The following is a 20,702-nucleotide window of genomic DNA, read 5'->3' as shown; positions in this document are numbered from 1 at the left end:
AAAGAGGAGGGGGAGAAATTGGTTTGATCTCACCAGTTTATTTCGGCCGTGCGCACCCCTAATGAAATTTCTTTTCCTCGAATCCAAAAGTAACACTTCATCATCACAAAGGTCTCTTGCTGCTGTCCAGTTTCAACATAAATCTTAAAAAGGGGTGGTTTGTTCGGGTCCAAAAGATGTAGTCAAATTTCAAGATATGTTTTCTGCGAATTTTGTTCTCTTCGGGTAAAAGAGATTGTATTTGATATAATCGTACTAATAAAGAAAGCAATAGACAGTCCTGCAATTATTATGTTTTTGTATTGAAATATGTTTGTCTGTTACACCGGGAAAATTTGTTCCGATCATACAAATTTATCTATATTACTCACGTACGTTAGCTTTTTTTTCACGTAAATTGATTTCTTGAAAAGCATAGCGTGAGGGCATTACCTTATTTGGCGCTGCAGATCACATTAGAATGAGCGAACAAAAAATTATTCAGAATACAAGTCGCGTGAGATCATTATCAGAATAAGGAGAGCACTTTGTCAATAAGGTTCCTTGTAGCTTTGTTGATGATCAAGCCTTTTCTACCAGCTGTTAGAATGTTGAAATGATCAGAAATTGAGTAAAATTTATTCAGAATCAGAAAAATCTATAGAACATGGAATCATGAGCAATCAGAATGTTTGATTAAACTACAAATAGAAGCACATATTTATATTCTATACCTCAAGGAGAAATTTCATTCATGGAATTAAAATTTGATACCAACAAATAGAATTATAGCACAATTATTTCATTTCACAATTGGACTCTTTCGTATCATATTAACACACCCCCCCACCCCCCGGCACTTAGCTGATCAAGCACCTATAGATTCCCCCTGAATCATTGCAATTATACCATAATAATCAAAGTTATAATCTGGGGGGGGGGGGATCAATAAAGCGAAAAGCTTCCCAATTTTATGGATTTCTGTTCATCTGTTTACTTGTTTATTTGTTTATTTACACCTGGACGCCCTCCAGCACCTGCAGTTGCGGTTCCAAAACAGCGATCAAAGACTTGTAGAACTTAATCTGTTCCTGCAAAGCCGTTCGCATCATGTTTTTATACTGAGACGGTGAATTAACTTGAAGGTGATTGATTTCAGCCAAAGTCGCCGCTTGAACCTTGGTTAACCTCTCAATCGAGTTCTGATCACTTGCAGCGGTTTTGGTACACGTATCAGCAGCTTGTTGGTTCATTTTAAGCATCGTCGGAATATGCTCTATACAACCCGTATGAACCCAAAGTGCGTTTTCGAGAACTTCGAAATCTTTTTCCGTTTGATCGGTGTGCATTTCTGATATTTTTTGGTAACAAGCACCGATACTTTCAAACGCGCTGCCAAGACCCGTCATGTCTGGAAAATAAATCAAATCAGTGTAATTCCCAGAAAGCCCTTTTTTAAACTGGGTTCCGAGAACCGAAACGCTTTTGCCCAAAGTCTTGTACCCCTCTTTCAAACCTCCCGTGTAAACTGTGGTTATGCTTCGCGAGGCTTGCATCGCTATTTTTGACTGTTTGTCAACCTCGCTTGAGTATTTCGTGTAAGCTTCTAGAGCAGGCAAAACCCGTTTTGAGTTGATATAGCTAAAATTTGTCGGATCACCGTCGACCGCGAGGTAGGAATTCATTCCTTTAAACGGATCTTTTTCCGCCTTCCGCTTCCCACTTTTCCACACTTTTTCATTCTTTTCGTTCACGGTTATGAAGTGCTGGAAAACATCGCTTTGACTGATAATCGGGTGTGATGACATTCGGTTCGACCATTCTATTAACTTTTGTTCACGATCTTGAATGAACGCGTCATCGTGCCCTGTAACTTTCGCGTCAGGCAAACCCGGAACTGCGACTTCGGGGTACAACTCGTGCAGGCGTGCAATTAGCCAATCAAAATGCTTATATCTTCTTAGCACTGACCTATTTGTGCTTGTAGGTGTTACGGCGTAAACTTGAAATTTTTTGAACCCACCGATTTTTGACCCATCTTGTCTTTGACCAAAGTTGATGTTAAAGATCTCGGCTTGCGACCACAAGGGTCGTCCGTCATAAAAGGTAATTTCTAAGAACCGCTTTGGTTTCTCGCTTGGAATGTTAACACCCGAAATGTAATCGGTAACTGCAGCTCCGGTTAAGTTAGCAAGTCGTGAGAAAAGAGAGCGAGAGGGTTTGGGTTTGTTGGCTTGTCGGTTCGGCATCGGGACCCCTTTGGGCGCACTTTCGTAGTCGTCGCTGTCGAAGTCGTCCGAATCGTACTGATCATAGTCGTCTTCAATTGAGGCGGTTCTAGGTTGGTTGTCGGGGACTTGAAGTACTGCCCTGCAAAGCATCGCAAAAATTTTTACATAATGCTAGCACGAACATGTTTGAACGAAAATTGCAATGAGAAAGTTGCCTCATTTGTGATCTCTGCTCAAGAAATATATGAAATGTTCAGAGAAAAATCAAAAACAAGTTAGATTGAAGGCACAACAGTTATTTTTTTTGTCAAAATACCTTTTAAACATTTCTGTATGAATTATAAAGTTCACTCAAAACGAAGCTCAATTTCATTTGTGACTTACGGTGAAGTTTGCGTGGGAGTAGGAGGCGTGGCTACAGGAGCTGGAGGAGTCGGCCTAGAAGGTGATTGAGCTGCCTCTGAAAAGGAAACAATCATTACTATTTGTTCCAATTGTTCAAAATTTTATTTTTAAGGTTCAGAATTTCATCAATCAGTTCTCTACGAATGATAATTTTTGCGGAGAGAGACAATATGCTATAACCTGAAGACACGCTCAAAAAATTGAACCGATTATTCAAGTTTTTTTCTATTCACGAGAGATCGCAGATAGTTGAGCCCTTTATTTTTCTGCTCTTCTTCCCTTTTTCTTCAAATAATCCAAATCTGTTCGATGGATGCGAAATTTTAAGTGAACCTAGCCTCTTTTTTGGTGCGTCAACTCTGACCAATCGATATATTTTGCGGAGACATAAAAAGGGGTATCACTGGATAGCCCAAGAAAAACTGAATAAATCCGTAAGGAGACTTTTTTGTTTTTGTTTATTCTGGAAGAAACAATATAGGACAAAACAACAATAACAAAAACTTCAACTAGTCTAATAATAATTTTTTGGATTCCATTATTAACTAATAAGATAATTAAGAAACCAAATTTTCCCATCTTTTCGATAATCGCAAATTTGCAATTTTTCTTCATAACCAGCAATTAGTATTAGCATGGTCCTCAGTATTACCACTAATAACAAAACAAGCATTACTTCATTTGCAGCTTCCATTGAAAATAGTGCCAAATTTATTAGAAATTACTCGGGAAAACTATCAGTGTTGCAGCAAAGTTTTAATTCTTTTTTTATTGTTTAGTCACCTTAAGCAACGCGCGTTCCATGGAACAAATATATCTATCGTTTCAAATGCTTCCCGTTATGAACCTGAAAATGATTTCAACTTATATGAAAAATTTTTGGAAATAAGCTTTGGGAGAATAATGTTTTTTTTTCAAAACTCATTCCTCTAAAAAGTACAAAAGCAAGTCAAAATACTGAAACCGTTTGTTTAAATCTTGCTTCTTTTAAGCTAACAAGCTCTACTTCAGACGGTTCTGAAATAATGGGGGACAGTTATGAAAACAAAACGGAAACTGTTGGAGCCGAGCTCGCTAAGCTTGCGTAGGCGGGAAAATAGAAACAAAACACTTTCTGTTGTCCCAGTCATTTAATAGTTATAGTTATAGTTCTAGTTCTAGTTACAGTTTGTCAGGTGAGAAAAAAGAGAAAAAGGGGAAACAACAAAAAGCAACATACAGAACTCAACGTAGCAGCCGCAGAAAACGGCTTAAAGTATAACTCAGCAAAATATTGCAAAAACAAATTGTCTTGAGCAGTAAATAACGTGTTATTGTGTCTTGAACTAGAAATATTCCTGAGCAAAAAATTGTTACTGTGTCTTGTATTCAAAATATCATTCTTGAGCAGTAAATTCTGTTACTGTGTCTTGTATTTACGATTTATTGGAGCTGAAATTCAACTGTCACAACCCCAACTTCTGGTATTCTCAACTTGTGAGTACAAACAGCAAAAACCAACTTAAGTTTAATTTTAAAAATATTTTTGCACAAACAGGTCTTAGACATATATCTTTGTCTTCGATTTCTTTTTTCTATTGGATTGAACTGGTATACATAAAGAGATCCCGTATTGTGTGATCTCTAGCAATCCAGCTCAAATTGACAGTTGAAAAAACTAAGATTAGCCAAAAATTACGAACAGAATAGTTAATGCAACGGTAAGTACAGCAGAACGGATATACAGTTACAATAGCGAACTGCATAAACGAAGTCCGGACAGATTTTGTTACCACTCAGAACGAACTGGGCGGTGTAAAACTTTCTTTGTGAAACACAAGGAGAGCAGCCGTTACATTTGGTCCGCCGACCCGGACAGTGGAGTAAACTGCTGTCCAACCCAACAGTCGAAGTGACGAAGTCATCGACGAACGAGAACAAAAATCAACGAGCAATTCAACAACGCAAAGCCAATTAGGCAAAGCAAATACGAACGTTGAAAAGCAATACTCAATTAAAGCAAACAAACAAAGGAGTTGTAGAGATTCAAGCTGCAGTCTCGAAGTACACAAGAAGTGACTCCGTCACAGAGTCAAAGCGTTTTGAATCGACAGATCAACAACTTGCGAAACAACTGGTTTGAGAAACAGGAAGAAGATTTTGAGCTCATTAAGACTCGAGATCGACAAAGCAAGCTCAAGACTTTTTATCAGCAGATACTGCAATTGGACGACAGCGTTCAAAAACTCGTGAATAAGAAAGCTGAGACTCTCCGAGACCCAGATATTTCTTTAAAACGCAAACTTGAGACAGAAAAATACTTTCAATATTTGAACGCAGATTGGTTACCGTATATCCACGGAGAGACAAACATGTCAAGCCAGCAAAGCCAGTCAACTATTCATGCCAATGAAGAGCAACCACCTGCGAATAATTTGCATCAGATAGAACAAAACGTTGGAATTCCAGAGTTTAACCAAAACCATGATAACACAAGCTATGCAACGACGAATACGGTTACACAAATCGTGCAGACAATCAACCAGGATACAGAAAATTTTTCGGAAACATCTTCAGTGAAACGTCGGGTTAAGAACGAATAAAGGAATTTGAATTTGAATTCAAAAGAAAGTTGCAAATCGAACGAGCACAATTTGGTCGAAAGAGGTTGGAGCTAGAAATGCAAATGAAAGAACTAGAGATGCAACATCAGCTTCAGCAAAAGGAGCGAGACCTAGAGCGGCAATTGCAAAGAACAGCATTGGAGAAAGATGACTTACGTTCTCAATCGACTAAGGCGCGTGACAAGTCACCTTTCAATTGGACCCCAAAAGGGAGAGATGTCTCGGAGTGGGCGAACTCGATGAACGACACGCAAACACCAATTCGACCAAGAGCTCGCTTCGACGTCAGCCCTGAACGGAATAAGCATAGGCATTACCCATGGTACCCAAACTCTCGTGAACGACGTTCAGCTAGTGCTGAAGAGCGGGATATATCGCCGATAGCTGGAAGGCAAAACAACACTGGACATTCAAGCAGTAGTTTACCAAAATTGAGGTTGAAAAATTTTGACGGAAACCCGCTGGAGTGGCCTGAGTGGTCTAGCATGTTCATAGCAACAGTAGATAAACGCATGATTCCCGACTCAAAGAAAAGGAGCCATTTGAAGACTCTGCTAACAGGCAAAGCAAAATCTGCAATCTCGGAAAAGGGCTACTCTGGACAGTTCTATAGTGCTGCCTGGAATATTTTAGAAAAAAAAAATTGGAAGAGCGCATGTAATTATAGATGCGCAGGTCGAGAGTCTACGAAAAGCTAATCAAGTGAAACCTCATGATTCAACCAGCGTAATTAATTTTTCTGTTATTGTATCTAACTTCGTGAACGTGCTCAAAGATTACACACATATGGGTGATTTGCAATGAAGTTCGACATTGTACATGGCAGTTGATAAGCTACCACAGGTTCTTAAAGAAAGGTGATGGTTCTACGTCGATGACAAGGACCAGGACTGGCCTGATCTTATCATGTTTGACAAATGGCTATCACAAATGGCATTCGTGCATGAAGGGTTTTCAGTGTTTAAATGGGAACACAAAGATGAAGACCGACGCAACACAAATAGAGAAAAACGATTCTCGAAGACATCGAACTTCAGTGCAAGCTCAAACCTGCAAGAAACCAAGCAGAGGCAAAACAACAACTGTCCACTAGCGGATGGCAATCATAAAATACGGAACTGTCCAATATTTAAGAATATGAATGTCACCAATCGCTATGCAGCAGTGAGAAAAGAACGCTTATGTTATGGATGTCTGGTGAAAGGGCCTGCAATTAAAGATTGTAAAGTCCACCCTTGCGGTATAAATGGCTGTACCAAAACGCACAACAGACTGCTACACTCAGAAAACCAAATGGACGAGGATAGTCACGCAGTTAACGTAAGCGCAGCAACAATCAACCAGAGTAACCAAGTTACTAGTTTTCTTCCAATAGTTCCGGTATCGGTTCAGAGTGGTGGTAACAGTTTGACTACCTACGCTTTCCTCGATAGTGGTTCAACAGTATCATTCATCGATCAAAATGTTAAGGATCAACTACAAGCCAAAGGCACGGACGTTACCTTGAACATAGCTGGCAAACATGAGACGCAAGATTTGAGGACAGAGAAGGTTCGTATCACAATAAAGGGACTATATTCAAAGGTGCATTCAACTGAAGCGTTTGCACACCCATCAATCTCGTCGGGAAACACAACATATGATAACAAGGAACTGAAGAACAGCTTTAGATACCTGAATGTTCTCACTAACAGAACATTCAACCTGATGGAAGTAGACATCATACTTGGACAAGATGCCTACGAAATTCAACGTCCATTGGACTATAAGATTGGAACACGAAGTGAGCATTTCGCGGTTTTAACGGAATTAGGATGGGTAGTCAGTGGTCCCATGACAGGCAAGAAAAGTCAAAATGTTTGTCATTTCGCCTCCACAGAAGATGTGAAAGTGGCCGAAAATATACAATCATGGTGGGACATAGAAACTTATGCTTCCAAAATAAATGTTGTAAGTCAATCAAAGAAAAAGCAGCTAGCTCAGAAGTTTTTAGAGAGCACAACAAAGTTTGCGGGCGAGCGGTACGAAAAGGGCATGCTCTGGTGTGCACCAGAACCCAATCTTCCAAACAACTACGGCTCGGCTCTTGGTCAGCTCTACTCACTGGAACGAAGACCCAACGAGACTCAAATTTAAAAGAATTGTATCAACAGTCAATTGATACAGATGTTGAAAAGGGATTTGTGAAGATCCTTGACAAATCTCAAGTCAAAGGCACTTTCGGAAAGGAATGTTATTTGCCACACCATCCAGTACTAAACACCAACAAACCGGGTAAAGTTTGCCGTGTTTGCAACGCTGCAGCAAAATACAAGGATATATGCCTAAATGACAAGTTGTTGGCCGGACCCGATCTAATACACGGATTGATCGGAACAATATTCAGATTTCGAGAAGGACCAATTGCCATAACCACAGATATTGAATCAATGTTTCTGCAAGTGCAAGTTCCTCAACGGGATAAAAGCTGCTTGAGATTCTTGTGGCGACCAACAATGAACAAACCTGTGCAAATTTACGAGTATCAACGTCATGTTTTCGGACCAAAGAGTTCACCAACATGTGCCAACTACGCTCTGAAGCGAGTAGCCATCGATAACGAGGACGAGTTCCCAATTGAAGCAGAAACAATCCAAAACAACTTCTACATGGACGATTTCATCAAGTCAGTCGAAACACCTGAAGAAGCAATTAAGGTTTTCAAACAACTGCAACCTCTTCTCTCAAGACATGGATTTGAACTGAAGAAGTGGATCACCAACAGCGACGCGGTAACCACCGCAATCCCAGAGGACTTAAGATCAATCAGCAAAACAAAGCAAGTTGAAGTAGAGCCCAGCCAGGAAGGGCCATCGGTGCTTGGGCTTCAGTGGACGGTTACCGATGATAGTCTACAGGTTTGTAGAGGTACAAGCAAAGAAGTTGAGACCCCAATCACCCAAAGGAAGATCTTATCTCTAGTTTCTTCAGTGTTTGATCCTATTGGACTGTTTGCACCATTCAGTGTCCATATGAGACGACTCTGAAGAGCATCTGGACCAAAGTGGACAACATTGGGACAACTCAGTAGAAGCTAACGAAGAAGAAGAGTTTCTGAAGTGGAAAGCGCAGCTTCCAGAACTAGCGGAAACCACCATTGATAAAACATACTTCAGCACAGCCAAGGACAAATGGGAACTTCATGTGTTTGCCGACGCATCTGAAGACACAATGTGCGCAGTGGCATACCTACGTTCAAAGTCCAAAAAATACTCAGCAGACTTAGCATTTGCAATCGGAAAGTGCAGAGTCGCAACGATGCGACACCCTTCCATACCACGATTGGAACTACAAGCAGCAGTGATGGCGGTGAGACTTAAAGAGCAGATAGTGAAGGAAGACGAATCGAAGATTCACAGTTCTAACTTTTGGACAGACTCCACTACTGTTCTGCAATGGATTCACAGCTCCCACCGGAAGCAACAGGTGTTTGTTGCAAACAGAGTAGCTGAGATTTTGGATACAACTGATGTTTCACAGTGGAAACATGTGAGTTGAATTAACAACTCAGCAGATATTGGCACCAGTGCCATTAGTGTTGAGGAACTCAAGAGAAGCGAGTGGCTTACTGGGCCGGCCTGGTTGAAGCAACCAGAAAGCGAGTGGCCTGAGCAAGTCAACCTGGGCTTTGCTGCAGTTAAAGAGAACATACCCACGTCAGCCTTCATAACGCAGGCCGAAGAAAAGAAACCAATTGTTCAGTGGGGAAGATTCAGCAATTTCAATAGACTTGTAAACACAATGGCATACGCGCAGCGAGCCTTGAGGAAAAAGAAACCAGCAACAAAAATGATTGGCACTGAAGTGAAAGAAGATGCCAAGACAACTATCTTCAGTTTATTACAGCAAGAACAATTCGCTGAAGAGATGAAATCTATAAAAGATGAAAAGGAAATCCCAAAAGGTAGCAAAATTTTACAGTTTTCACCTTTCAATGACCAAAGGGGACTTATTCGCGCCAAAGGCAGAATAGGCAAAAGTCAATTGGACTTCAACGCAAAGCATCCAATATTGTTAAATTGGAAACACCATGTTGTGGAATAATTCTAACGTAACGAGCACAAGAATAATTCCCATGAAGGGACTGAAAATGTCAAAAACATAGTTCAGCAACGATTCTGGATTATTGGCGTAAGAAACGCCTTGCGATCAATAAAAAAGAAATGCATCATCTGCCGAAGAGGCAGAGCACAAACAATGACTCCAGTGATGGCCGAGCTACCAACAGAAAGGCTTGATGCTTCAACCGCTTTTGAAAATGTTGGAGTAGACTACTTTGGCCCATTTACAGTTAAAATTGGGCGCAGAAATGAAAAACGATGGTGTTGTTTGTCTAACCGTGTCTAACATATCACATGTCTAACCGTACGAGCCGTACATATAGATATAGTTCCAAAGTTGGACACTGAGAGTTGCCTAAATGCAATTATGCGTTTCATAGCTCGAAGAGGCAAACCCATAAAAATGATCAGTGACAACGGGACCAACTTTGTTGGAGCAGACCGGGTTTGCAAAGAGTATGTCGCAGCATGGAACAAAGAAAAAATTGAAGAATCTTTGATTCAACAAGGAATCAGATGGAAGTTCAACCCACCTGCCGCACCTCATTTTGGAGGAGTGTGGGAAAGACTGTTCAGAAGTTGAACGAAAGCAATGTACGCAGTGTTGGGGAACCGATCAATTACGGAAGATGTTCTTTCAACAACAATGTGTCTTGTTGAGCAGACGTTGAATGCAAGACCCTGAACACCAGTCAGTTCGGATGTAAATGATTTGGAATCTATTACTCCAAACCGCTTCCTGCTTGGCAACAAAAAATGTTTGTTTACCATACCTACCATGCGCAGAAGAGCTTGTTAATCACAGAAACCTCTTCCGACAAACACAAGCGTACTCCGATCTCATTTGGGACAGATTCAGAAAAGAATATCTGCCAACATTGAACAATCGACAACAAAAATGGAGTTGTGAATCAAACAGAGATCTGAACAAAGGTGATCTCGTTTGGTTGGTCGAAGACAGTGACAAACGAGGATATTACAAACTTGGTCGAGTAACAGAAACTATGGAGGGTTCTGACCGAACAATTCGATTAGTAACGATTCAAACAAAAGAAGGAGTCTACAAGAGGCCTGTGGTGAAGCTCGCTCCAGTACTATCAATGGACGAAGATGTTTTCACGAAGGAAAACAGTGCCGGCGATGTTGGAGCTGAGCTCGCTAAGCTTGCATAGGCGGGAAAATAGAAACAAAACACTTTCTGTTGTCCCAGTCTTTTAATAGTTATAGTTACAGTTCTAGTTACAGTTTGTCACGTGAAAAAAAAAATAGAAAAAGGGGAAATAACAAAAACAACACACAGAACTCAACGTAGCAGACGCAGAAATCGGCTTAAAGTAGAACTCAGCAAAATATTGCAAAAGCAAATTGTCTTGAGCAGTAAATAACGTGTTACTGTGTCTTGAACTAGAAATATTCCTGAGCAAAAAATTGTTACTGTGTCTTGTATTCAAAACATTATTCTTGAGCAGTAAACTCTGTTACTGTGTCTTGTATTTACGATTTATTGGAGCTGAAATTCAACTGTTACAACCTCAACTTCAGGTATTCTCAATTTGTGAGCACAAACAGCAAAAGCCAACTTAATTTAATTTTAAATATTTTTGCACAAACAGGCCTTAGACATATATCTTTGTCTTCGATTTGCTTTTTCTATCGGATTGAACTGGTCTACAGAAACAGATCCCGTATTGTGTGATCTGTAGCAATCCAGTTCAAATTGATAGTTGAAAAAACTAAGATTAGCCAATAATTACGAACAGAATAGTTAATGCAACGGTAAGTACAGCAGAACGGATATACAATTACAAAAGCGAACTGCATAAACGAAGTCCGGGCAGATTTTGTGACCACTCAGAACGAAATGGGCAGTGTAAAATTTTCTTTGTGAAACACAAGGAGAGCAGCCGTTACAGAAACAATAAACACACAATTAAGAGCGTCAGTGGATTTAGAGAAAAACTAGGATGCGCATAGCTTGATGATCTTACAAAAAGTTTTATCCAACTTCATCGTTTTTCAGTGTTGATCAGAATTTCTTCTTTTTCCCTTTCGTTGTTTTTTTTCGGATAAGGTAACCTGCTAAATATATTCTGTCACTATCTTGAGATAACTTTGTTGGTTTTGTGAATGACAGAGCATCATTTTTTGCAGCTTCCAAGTGTGCAAAATTATATTTTTTTGGTAATTTTTGTTACATCCGTTTGTGCTGAGAGCCATAACAAATACTGCCAACCAACTTTAAACTGACAAATAAAGTTAATAAGTAGTTAAGTGCACTGATACGACTACGGGTGCGCTTGTACTTGAGTGATGGGTGTCAGACACCATAAATTAAGCCATTTTTTGTTAACAGTACAGAGGCGTTGTCGCTGGTGCGAGAAGTTACGATGCTATGTAGTGACTGAGATGTTGCACAGATTTGATTTCAGCCTTTTTGCCGCTTTTTCTTTCTACCTAAATGCAAGGACATTCGGATTTGGATTAATTTCAACAACTGTTCACGAAAATTTAAATTACTTTCTCTCAAAATCTAAATGTTCATTCCAATCTTAATTTGAGGCGATTAGTTTTCTTGGTTCCACAGAAAAGGAATGGTATATAAACTTATGAAACTCCAATTATCTTTGAACTTTTTTTGCTGGGCAATACTATTTTGTTTTTGTTACACAGAAAGATATAATAATAAGACAAGAAAAAACCTTCTTGAAAATCCAAATTCTTCCACAATAAACGCAAGTTAGTTTGATATTTTGCCATTTTTAATTGATTTCAACCCATCAACCATTAATATAGTTTAAAAATTCATATATTACAAAACATTGTAAGCAACTAGTTCATTTTTTCCAAATTACCAAAAGAATTATAAAAAAAATAAATTGATTTTTGCTGCAACTTTTTCATCAATATTTTATAACATTAGTTTCCGTTGTGTAATTGAACGCCACTAAAAGAAACACGGAAAATTTTAAAAAAATTTAAAAATTGTCTTGGTCATAGATAGCTCTTGGAAATCGTTTGTAAACTTTGTACTTTTAACTGAATTTTAGTCTTCTCTTTGCAAAGAAATTTTTTTGCAATTCAACACTTGTCTCATTATCTAGGTGGCACGCTGGACGCTATAAAGTTAAAACAGTCTCATGTACACGTATGAAAACTACCCATTTTCCCTTTTCATCAATTTATCGTTTTTGCTGATACCTTCGGTTAAATCTATATGCGTTTGTGTTTGGATAACGAGAGAGAAAAAAACAGAAGAGAGAGAGAGAGAGAGAGAGAGAGAGAGAGATTTCAATTTTGTGTTTGGACAACGAGAGAAAAAAAAACAGAAGAGAGAGAGAGAGAGAGAGAGAGAGAGAGATTTCAATTTTTTGAGAATTGACCATCAAATTATTTTAATTTTTTAGAAAATATATTTATAACTTTTCTGAATTATTTAGAAAATATATTTATAACTTTTCTGAATTTATAACTTTTTCTGAACTTTTCAGAATGCTGTATTTGGTAAATACCCATAAGAGCTCAAAGTATAAGGAAATGCATAGTTCTTTGCTGAAACCTACAGCAATTTATCGGACTACCCAAGTAATGAGTGAATTTAAGACTTGCAAGAATCTTGCAAGCTGATTCAAAACTTGCAAGATTCTTGCAAGAAATAACGTAAGATATCAATTCAGGCAAAAAAATTAATCAGAGTACTAATGTTTTAGAAAAAAACTTTGTGGCAAAATATTGTTGATTAATTAAGTTACAAAACTGAAATCCATGGAAATTTTTTAAAACCCGGATACAAAACTGGCCAAAATCTTGGAAGAAATCCCAAGTTCTTAAATTCTGGAAAATTTTTTGTTGTCTTTCTGGAAACTGAAACTAACTGAAAGCCAAATGAATTGATTCTTAAAATATTTTCAATTAGCGGAGTTGATTCTAGTTCACATTTTTTCCTAAACACATATTGAATATGAAATCTTGCAAGAATCTTCCAAATTTCTTGCACGATTTCCAATTCAAATACACTTTTCCGACGAACTATAATTCTTTGGCTTAGGAAAATATGTATCTTTATTCATTTATTTTCAACAAGTAAAAAGATTAGTTTTTTCTCTGTTTTTCACTGTTTTCTTTTCGAATGAATATTACAATTTCAGGTGTCAGAGCACAGAATTATAATTTATCCAAAATTTCAGTGATTTCTAATGTAAAGTTGTCAATAAAACGATTGCAGATAATGTTTCTGCCACTCAAAATGTCGTTATTTATTCAGAAATATTAGTTGAACTTACGTTTGAATTGGACGTATGACTCGGGCACCATACCCTGTTCATTGGTGTAAATATTCCTGAGAATCAACCACCCCTCCCCAACCTGGTTGTTCACAACTGTCAGAGTATCCCCCGCCCACACATTCAGATCCTCTTGTTGCTGTTTCGCAAAGTCGTACAGAGCAGTTACTGTATCTCCTATCTTGAATGTAGACATCACGCTCCTGTGTTCTGATTGGATAACGAGATGCGGTTACGTAATAGATGATATGTAACAGTTGCCGATATTGGTCGATATTACGTGGCCTCTAGCGCTTACTAATGGACCGCTACGATTTCTTCGCCTAAAAATGTCGGTACCGATATCAGATTCAGATTGCTTCTTAAAAAATAAAGGTATGAAAATTAAGATGACTCTGTATATTAAGTTCGGTTCCCAGTTGGTAACTTATCGGAGAAAACGATCTCAATATAATTTTGTTACAAATGGTCCGCCTTTAATTGAAATCAGGCACTGATCTTGCGTGATACCATCGAAACAAGTCACAAACTATAATTTAGTACGAATATGATGAGAATGTTTGAATGCTAGTATTTCCTAAATGATAACTGAAACTTTGGTTTCCAAAATAGGCTTTATTTGCTTTCAAAATGACTTAGCAAATAAAAAAAACAAAAAACAATTTACTCATATATGCATATATATATATATATATATATATATATATATATATATATATATATATATATATATATATAATATAGTCGTAACTCCGGGAATTACTGCGAAAAAATGCGTTCTTTTGTGTTCTATTCTATTCATTTGCATTCAGTCTTTGTAATTTTATAACTTCATTTTTTGTCAATTTATTGTGTTGATGTACCTAAAAATTAGCTCAGTGCATTTCATTTTTCGTTGAAAACCATCCGTACAACAATACAAGCTGTTATGAATTACAAACGAAGATAAGAGTAATCGACGCAGTACACCACTTCTCAACAGAAATTGAAGCAATTGAACCCCGATCTATTCAGTGATTATATGTATTAATAAAGAAACTTAAACACCGGAACACTACCCCTAAAACTTTGGGAAACAAAGCGCATCTTAGTGTGGATGTTGATTTCAGAGAACCATTTTTATTATTTTTTCCCCGTTTTTAGACCATTTGCGAAATTTAAAAAACATAGGGGCCCAGTAGTGTGTGTTTGAAAATAAGTTTTCAACCCCACTCATCCAAATTTTTGACTCAATTGTCTACCTAATGATGAAGAGGAAGAAACCTTTCAAGAGTACACATACTGTTGGCAAATAATTGGTTAATGAGTAAAACGATTGTTTCGAACGCAACCAATAAAAAAATCAAAAAAGGACGCATTCGATAACCGATGATGCCTACCATTAATAAGAGAATAAGGGAAAAAAACAACAAAACAATCAAGGCTTTACTTTAGGTCAAACTCAATATTTACTTTAACATATATCTAATAGACTCTAATAAATATCATCAGATAAAACCTAAACAAAACATCTAAATTTGTAGTTCAGTTAAAAGACTTGTCTTTAAAGAGTCTTGGCAAGTCGAGAAAAACGGGAAAGAGAAGGGCAGAATTATCTCAACAATCAACTTTCAACTAAAAAATATATAGACTCTTATTTGAAATCCATCGGAGCCATTGAGACCGGTTATTAGTGAGACAATGGAATAAATAACGCCATGTTGGAGAGCCGATGAGAAGTGCAATCGATCAGACTAGGGAACAAGATAAACCACAAAATCCATTAACAATAATAAACGTTATTGGCTTTATCGGTTTTCAATTTTTGTTTAATTTTACTCTTCTGATCGCAACCGCATTCTTTATATTTCGTAATTCAGTGAGTGAAAACTTTAAAATATAATCGGCTGAAACGGTTACTGGGATAGTTTGAGAATAGCATGTGAAAGTGGTGACTTATGTAAAATAAAAAACGAGAACCGATATGTAAAGTGATTAAAAAAGAAGAACGCCTAAATATTTGAGGTTAGGAAGCCCATGAGAGCTATTGACAAAATTACTTGCACTTCACTTGAGACGATATAGGACATGAAACTAGTAAATGAGACTCTTAATGAGATTAGAACACAAGAAGACAAAAAAGAGAACAATAAATTAAAAAAAAAATGTTTGAGTTTTTTGAATTAATAAATTTCCAATTTATAAAAACCATTAGCTGCTAACTGAAATCATTACGTAGAATCGTACACATTCGCAGGTACAACTTTCTTCCTCAAACCTCTAATCCAATGAGACCTCTCATAATCCAGGATATGTCATACGACTACAAAAAGCAAAAAGATCCGAAATCAAAAACTGAGTTAAACTTTGGGAATAAATGGAATCGAAGCCTTTGAAACAGGCAGCTGTTTTTTTAAGCTATTACATATGTTCATTTAGTTTCATCTTCAACGCCAATGGTAACCAACATTTATGTTGTATAATGACAAGAGAGCGAAAAATGCAAACTCAAGAATGGCGAAATGTCCAGAAATCAGAAAATTTTAGATAAAAAAGAGCCAAAAAACGATGAATTGAAAAAGCGCTAGTACAAAAGATCAATTTTTTTCTCCAGTAAGATTATGCAGCCTTTGCTTAATGATACCATATTATATGCTAGAAAATTGCCTGTTGTTTTAAACTCATTTTTAATGAAAACTTGGTCATTTTTTAATTATTTCAAAAGGAATATGCAAAAAAAGCAGCAAAAAATAACCAAAAGCAATGAAAGGTAACAAAAATTGACAAAATTTGGACGGAGCCACGTAATCTCAAAGACAATAAACCAAAAACTTCACCATAAAAACAAAAAAGAACTAAATTTAGCATTAGCGAAAAGTGAACGCAGCTTGACATTGTTGGGACTAAGTTAAAGTTTTTCAGAAAAAGTTACAAAAAAGTGGCACAATTTTAAAAAAATCAATCACTTTTTTAAAAAAAATCAACTTGTTTTACGGTCGTTATTGGCTATCAACTGAAATCAAGAAATATGATGATTTAAAACTCCAGAGGAAGCCTCTGAGGTCAGTAATTAACCACAATATGTGATGCGACTTAAAAAAGAATAATAAATACATGAAAAAGTTCAATTATGCTTCCCAAGAAAAAGATTCTGAAGCCATGCAGTGTTCACTACAATTTTTTTTATTCAAAATTATGTTTTCTTTGAAACCCAGTTAGAATTTTGCCTAGGTTTATAATCTGATAAGACAGAGAAAAAAGGTAACAATTAGCCAAAGGTCCACCACTCTATTTTTTTAATGACAATTCTAGATAACGAAGCTAGGAAACCATTAACTTATGAGTGATAAATAAGAGTTACATATTTTCAACTCGAAAAAATTTGCAAATTGTGAAAAATCAGAATAAGCAGCCAGTTTGCAAAATTTAGAAGTAAACTTGAAGTTCAGAAAATATTCGAGATTAGACTTAAAAAAAAACAAATAAACTCAAAAACATGAAGCTTTTATGCATGCACTGAAAGCACTAAATGGTTTTATTTATACCGTTTAGGGAAGCTAACAGATTCTTATTTATTAATTTTCAGGCATGAGACTACAAAAAGACCAAAAAATGCGGGCAGGACACATGAATTTAATTGAAGTTTACAAAAACACTTCGTGGAAGCCATAAAAAAATGAAGTTCTCACTGAAAACATAATTTACGAATAAATGAAATTTTATAAGAAAATAATCAGGTCTGTAACAAACATAGAAAAAAATTCTAAAATAGTTTTCAAAAAAGCATCAACATTCTTACAGGTTTTGATCGTCAAAAGCCACAATTAGACCAAAACTGCCAGTCATTGCTGCAGACAAGGCTTGCCCTTCAGTACTACCGTATAGTGGTTCCAATTTTTACCGAAAAAAGAGTTTCGGCAACAAAAATTTCAATTTATCAAAATAAGTGATGACTTTTGGATAATGATTGTTTTTGAGTTAAAAGAAACAACCTTAAACGAAATGGAAATACAACTATTTTTTTAGTTAATTCAAACATGTGTTAGAAGTTTTGAGGTCTGAAATTTAAAAAAAAACTGGGCTATGGAATATATTTGGTGCCTTTTTTGATGAAAAAAAACTGAATTTTCAAAAACTCAGTTGAATTTTTAAATTTCTAGTTGAAATTGTTAGATGAAAATATTCAGCAACCTCTTTTAGGCAAAGCCATTAAAACATTTGCTAACAAATTTAACGAGTTTCAGGATATTGGACAAAAAATTGCGAAAAAATCCAGACAGCGAATCAACAAATACAATGGATATCATTCTAATGTTAACAAAATTTCAACCTCAATATAAATAAACTGTTTCATTTTTATAACTAACGCTGGACAGGCTATGTAATGATACCACTCACAACTCTCTACGGTGAATATATCAATCAGCAAAAATTGAGGAACAAAAAACTCAGTTGAGCATATTGTTGCTCCTCCACTAACATGGGTCGGAACATTAACTAAAATTGTCCTGCCTATCAAATGAAACAAACAATTTTGTGTCACTGAAATTGTTCATAGTTTGAAGTGCCATGTGAAAAGCAATAAGGTTTTCAAGACCTTGTTATTTAGCAACAAGACTACCACTCTAAAAGGGCCAGAAAAAAGTATAACTGCCGTTGTTGCGTGGCAAAGTGTTCTAGCAGTCTTCAGTAATTCTTAAGTTTTCGATTGCAACTATTCATATCAAATTTGGTTAAAAAATTACCTGGTTGACATAATTGCTGTTTGTCTTGCGCTCTTTAAATTGAAATTTAAAAAAAAATACAGGGTCCAGAGAACAGCATTTGACAATAAACAAGAAATAGTTTTGCTTGATCTAAACTATTGAAAAAACTAAAACTGACTATATTTGTAATCAATAACTTCTGGAATTTTTTTTTGTATAAATTAAATTTTTTTGCTTTGTAAATTAATTCTCTTATTTACAAAATTCAATGAAAAGTTGATAACAATTTGATTCCAACTTCTGAAAACACGTCTGATAAACAAACTTTGATCTTGCAGTATAAATTGTTACAGTAATAATTGAGGTCTTTAAGCTGGTTTTTGATCAGTAAATCTTGTTAGCGCTAAGGTTTAAAAAGGCGTAATCTTTCAACGTGATTTCAATTTCTTTTTCTCCGCTTACACAGAAAAGATGGCTAAACTGCTCTGTTTTCTGATTAATTTCCACACGATTCAAATTGTCCAATTTTTGTTGACAAGAAAACAAAAGCCATTGAGTTCAAAACCAAAATTTAGTACACCGCAAGCAAACAGCCAATCCCAATACAGTAACTGGCGTCTCCAGCGTAGGAAATGTGAGATTTCTTGGGAAAGGGAACAAGATTTCTTGACAAAATTCTTGTTTGGACAAATGATTTTATGACACTTATGTTTTAGGGCTCAAAGCAGTCAGACGGACGGAAACTTTGCTAGATGTTCAAACAACCTAAAGTTTCTGGTTTACTTGGAATGAAAACTTACAAAAAATACATTTTCAAGAAACTATTTTTCAACAAGATGATGCTCCTGTGCAAGAATCCAAGGTTGTCTGTATCTTTTTTCATAGAATGGGAGCGGGACGTACCGGAAATGTCAATATATAGTTCAGATTTGAGTACAGTTGGAATTTCATGGACGATTTTGAAGCATTGATTACAAAAACGGAAACTTTTTTTGAACCGTTTAGAATAAAAATTGTGAGAAATCTTGATCAAAATTGACGCAGATGTCAATGCTAGCCGACAATGAAAAAACGAATTTAGTCCACGGCCTAATTCTGATCTGACGACAAATCTGATTGTTGAAAATATCACTATTTTGATCAACCATTGATCTCCGTTTCTCCGTTCAAATTCCATTATTTGATTGCTGGCTAAACCTCCTTCTTCTTAAAATTCCAACAAATATCCTGAATTCGGGAGGGTAGTTACGTAAGTGTCTCCCATTTTAATTTTTTGATAAATTGATGCTTTTTGTAAATTTAAAAACGTTTCGATGGACAGATATCCTTGCAAGATTTTCAATGAGAATGTCTGGGAATATTTTACGCTTTCAACCACAAAATACAAAAACATTTTCCAAGGACTTAAAAACTCTGTGTCAGTACCTGACCTCCACTCTTAAAAGTTCCAAGTAAAATTACCTGAATAAAACACCTTCAATTACCTGAACTGTTATGGCAGATTTGACTTTTGAATCACAATTGGTTTCAACTCGTAACAAAAACTAGTAACTGTTATTGTTTGAAATCCGCCAGCTATAAAGTCTATAGTGCAGCATGCAAGAACAAGAAATATGACTTACCGATGATAAAGCTAGCTGAGCTGAACTTACCAAATTTAGAGTTCAAATCACGAAGCGTATTACAATACACACAACACACTGTATTGTAAATAAGTTATAAGTTTAAGAACTTACCATGAAGTCTGATTTTATAAATGCGAATGGTACAGTGAGCTCTAGTTTAAGAAGAGTTATGGCATATTTAATTGAGAGCTACGCAAACGCACGTTTGAGCAAGTTAAAGTAAAGTAGTAGGTCTTTAAACGTTTAGATGCTACCAGCACGTTTTACTTATTAATTAGATTTAATGCTTAAAGCTAGTTCTTCAAATGGTAAATAATAAATGCAGCGAAATGCGAATATGTTATCAATTTCACTCCAAGCATACTTAAATGGAAAATATGTAATAAAATGTGGTTTTTGAAATAATCGTTCTTGTTTATAAAAAGCAGGGAATATTTTTTGCGTGCACACCAAACAAGAAAACGCGTTTGCTATGAAACATGTGTATTACAAGAAGACAAAAATCTCCTTCTTATTTGTGAACTAAAATACATATTTTTAACATAACTGCCTCAAGCGTTTGTTATTGTATTGAATTGCAAGCGGCGTTTCAAATAAAAATAAATCAGGCAAAGCAAATTTCGCTTCATTCTTGATAGCGACTATTCAATGATGTCAAGCGGGTCACGCCAGAAAAAAGACGAGTTGAAATAGTAGCAGTTCAAAAAAACTGAAAATTTTGATGTTTATTTAGCTCTGGTGGAGGTCGCAATTTATGAAAAGGCCATAGTGCTCCAGTAATTGTTATGAAAAGA

At 36.4% G+C, this 20,702-nt stretch overlaps 1 protein-coding gene across 4 annotated transcripts; it reads right to left on the bottom strand.

Moving 5' to 3' along the window:
• Nucleotides 1-599: 599 nt before the first annotated feature.
• LOC142352833 (sorting nexin-9-like) lies at nt 600-20,230 on the bottom strand. 4 transcript variants are annotated; one of them, XM_075404983.1, is made up of 4 exons: nt 20,020-20,230; nt 13,599-13,921; nt 2,595-2,670; nt 600-2,349 (listed from the first exon to the last, which is right to left on the bottom strand). In XM_075404983.1, exons 2-4 carry the CDS (start codon nt 13,792-13,794, stop codon nt 993-995), a joined length of 1,629 nt encoding a protein of 542 aa, XP_075261098.1. In that variant the 5' UTR covers nt 13,795-13,921; nt 20,020-20,230; the 3' UTR covers nt 600-992. The 4 variants fall into 4 exon arrangements, with proteins under 4 accessions (XP_075261098.1, XP_075261099.1, XP_075261096.1 ...); XM_075404984.1 differs by lacking the exon at nt 20,020-20,230 and adding an exon at nt 19,906-20,005; XM_075404981.1 differs by lacking the exon at nt 20,020-20,230 and adding an exon at nt 19,768-19,893.
• Between the last annotated feature and the right edge of the window lie 472 nt (nt 20,231-20,702).

The sequence above is a fragment of the Convolutriloba macropyga genome, chromosome 14 (assembly GCF_964194025.1).
Source record: "Convolutriloba macropyga chromosome 14, txConMacr16.3, whole genome shotgun sequence".
NCBI classification, from domain to species: Eukaryota; Metazoa; Xenacoelomorpha; order Acoela; family Convolutidae; genus Convolutriloba; species Convolutriloba macropyga.
This window is presented reverse-complemented; position numbering and strand designations above follow the sequence as displayed.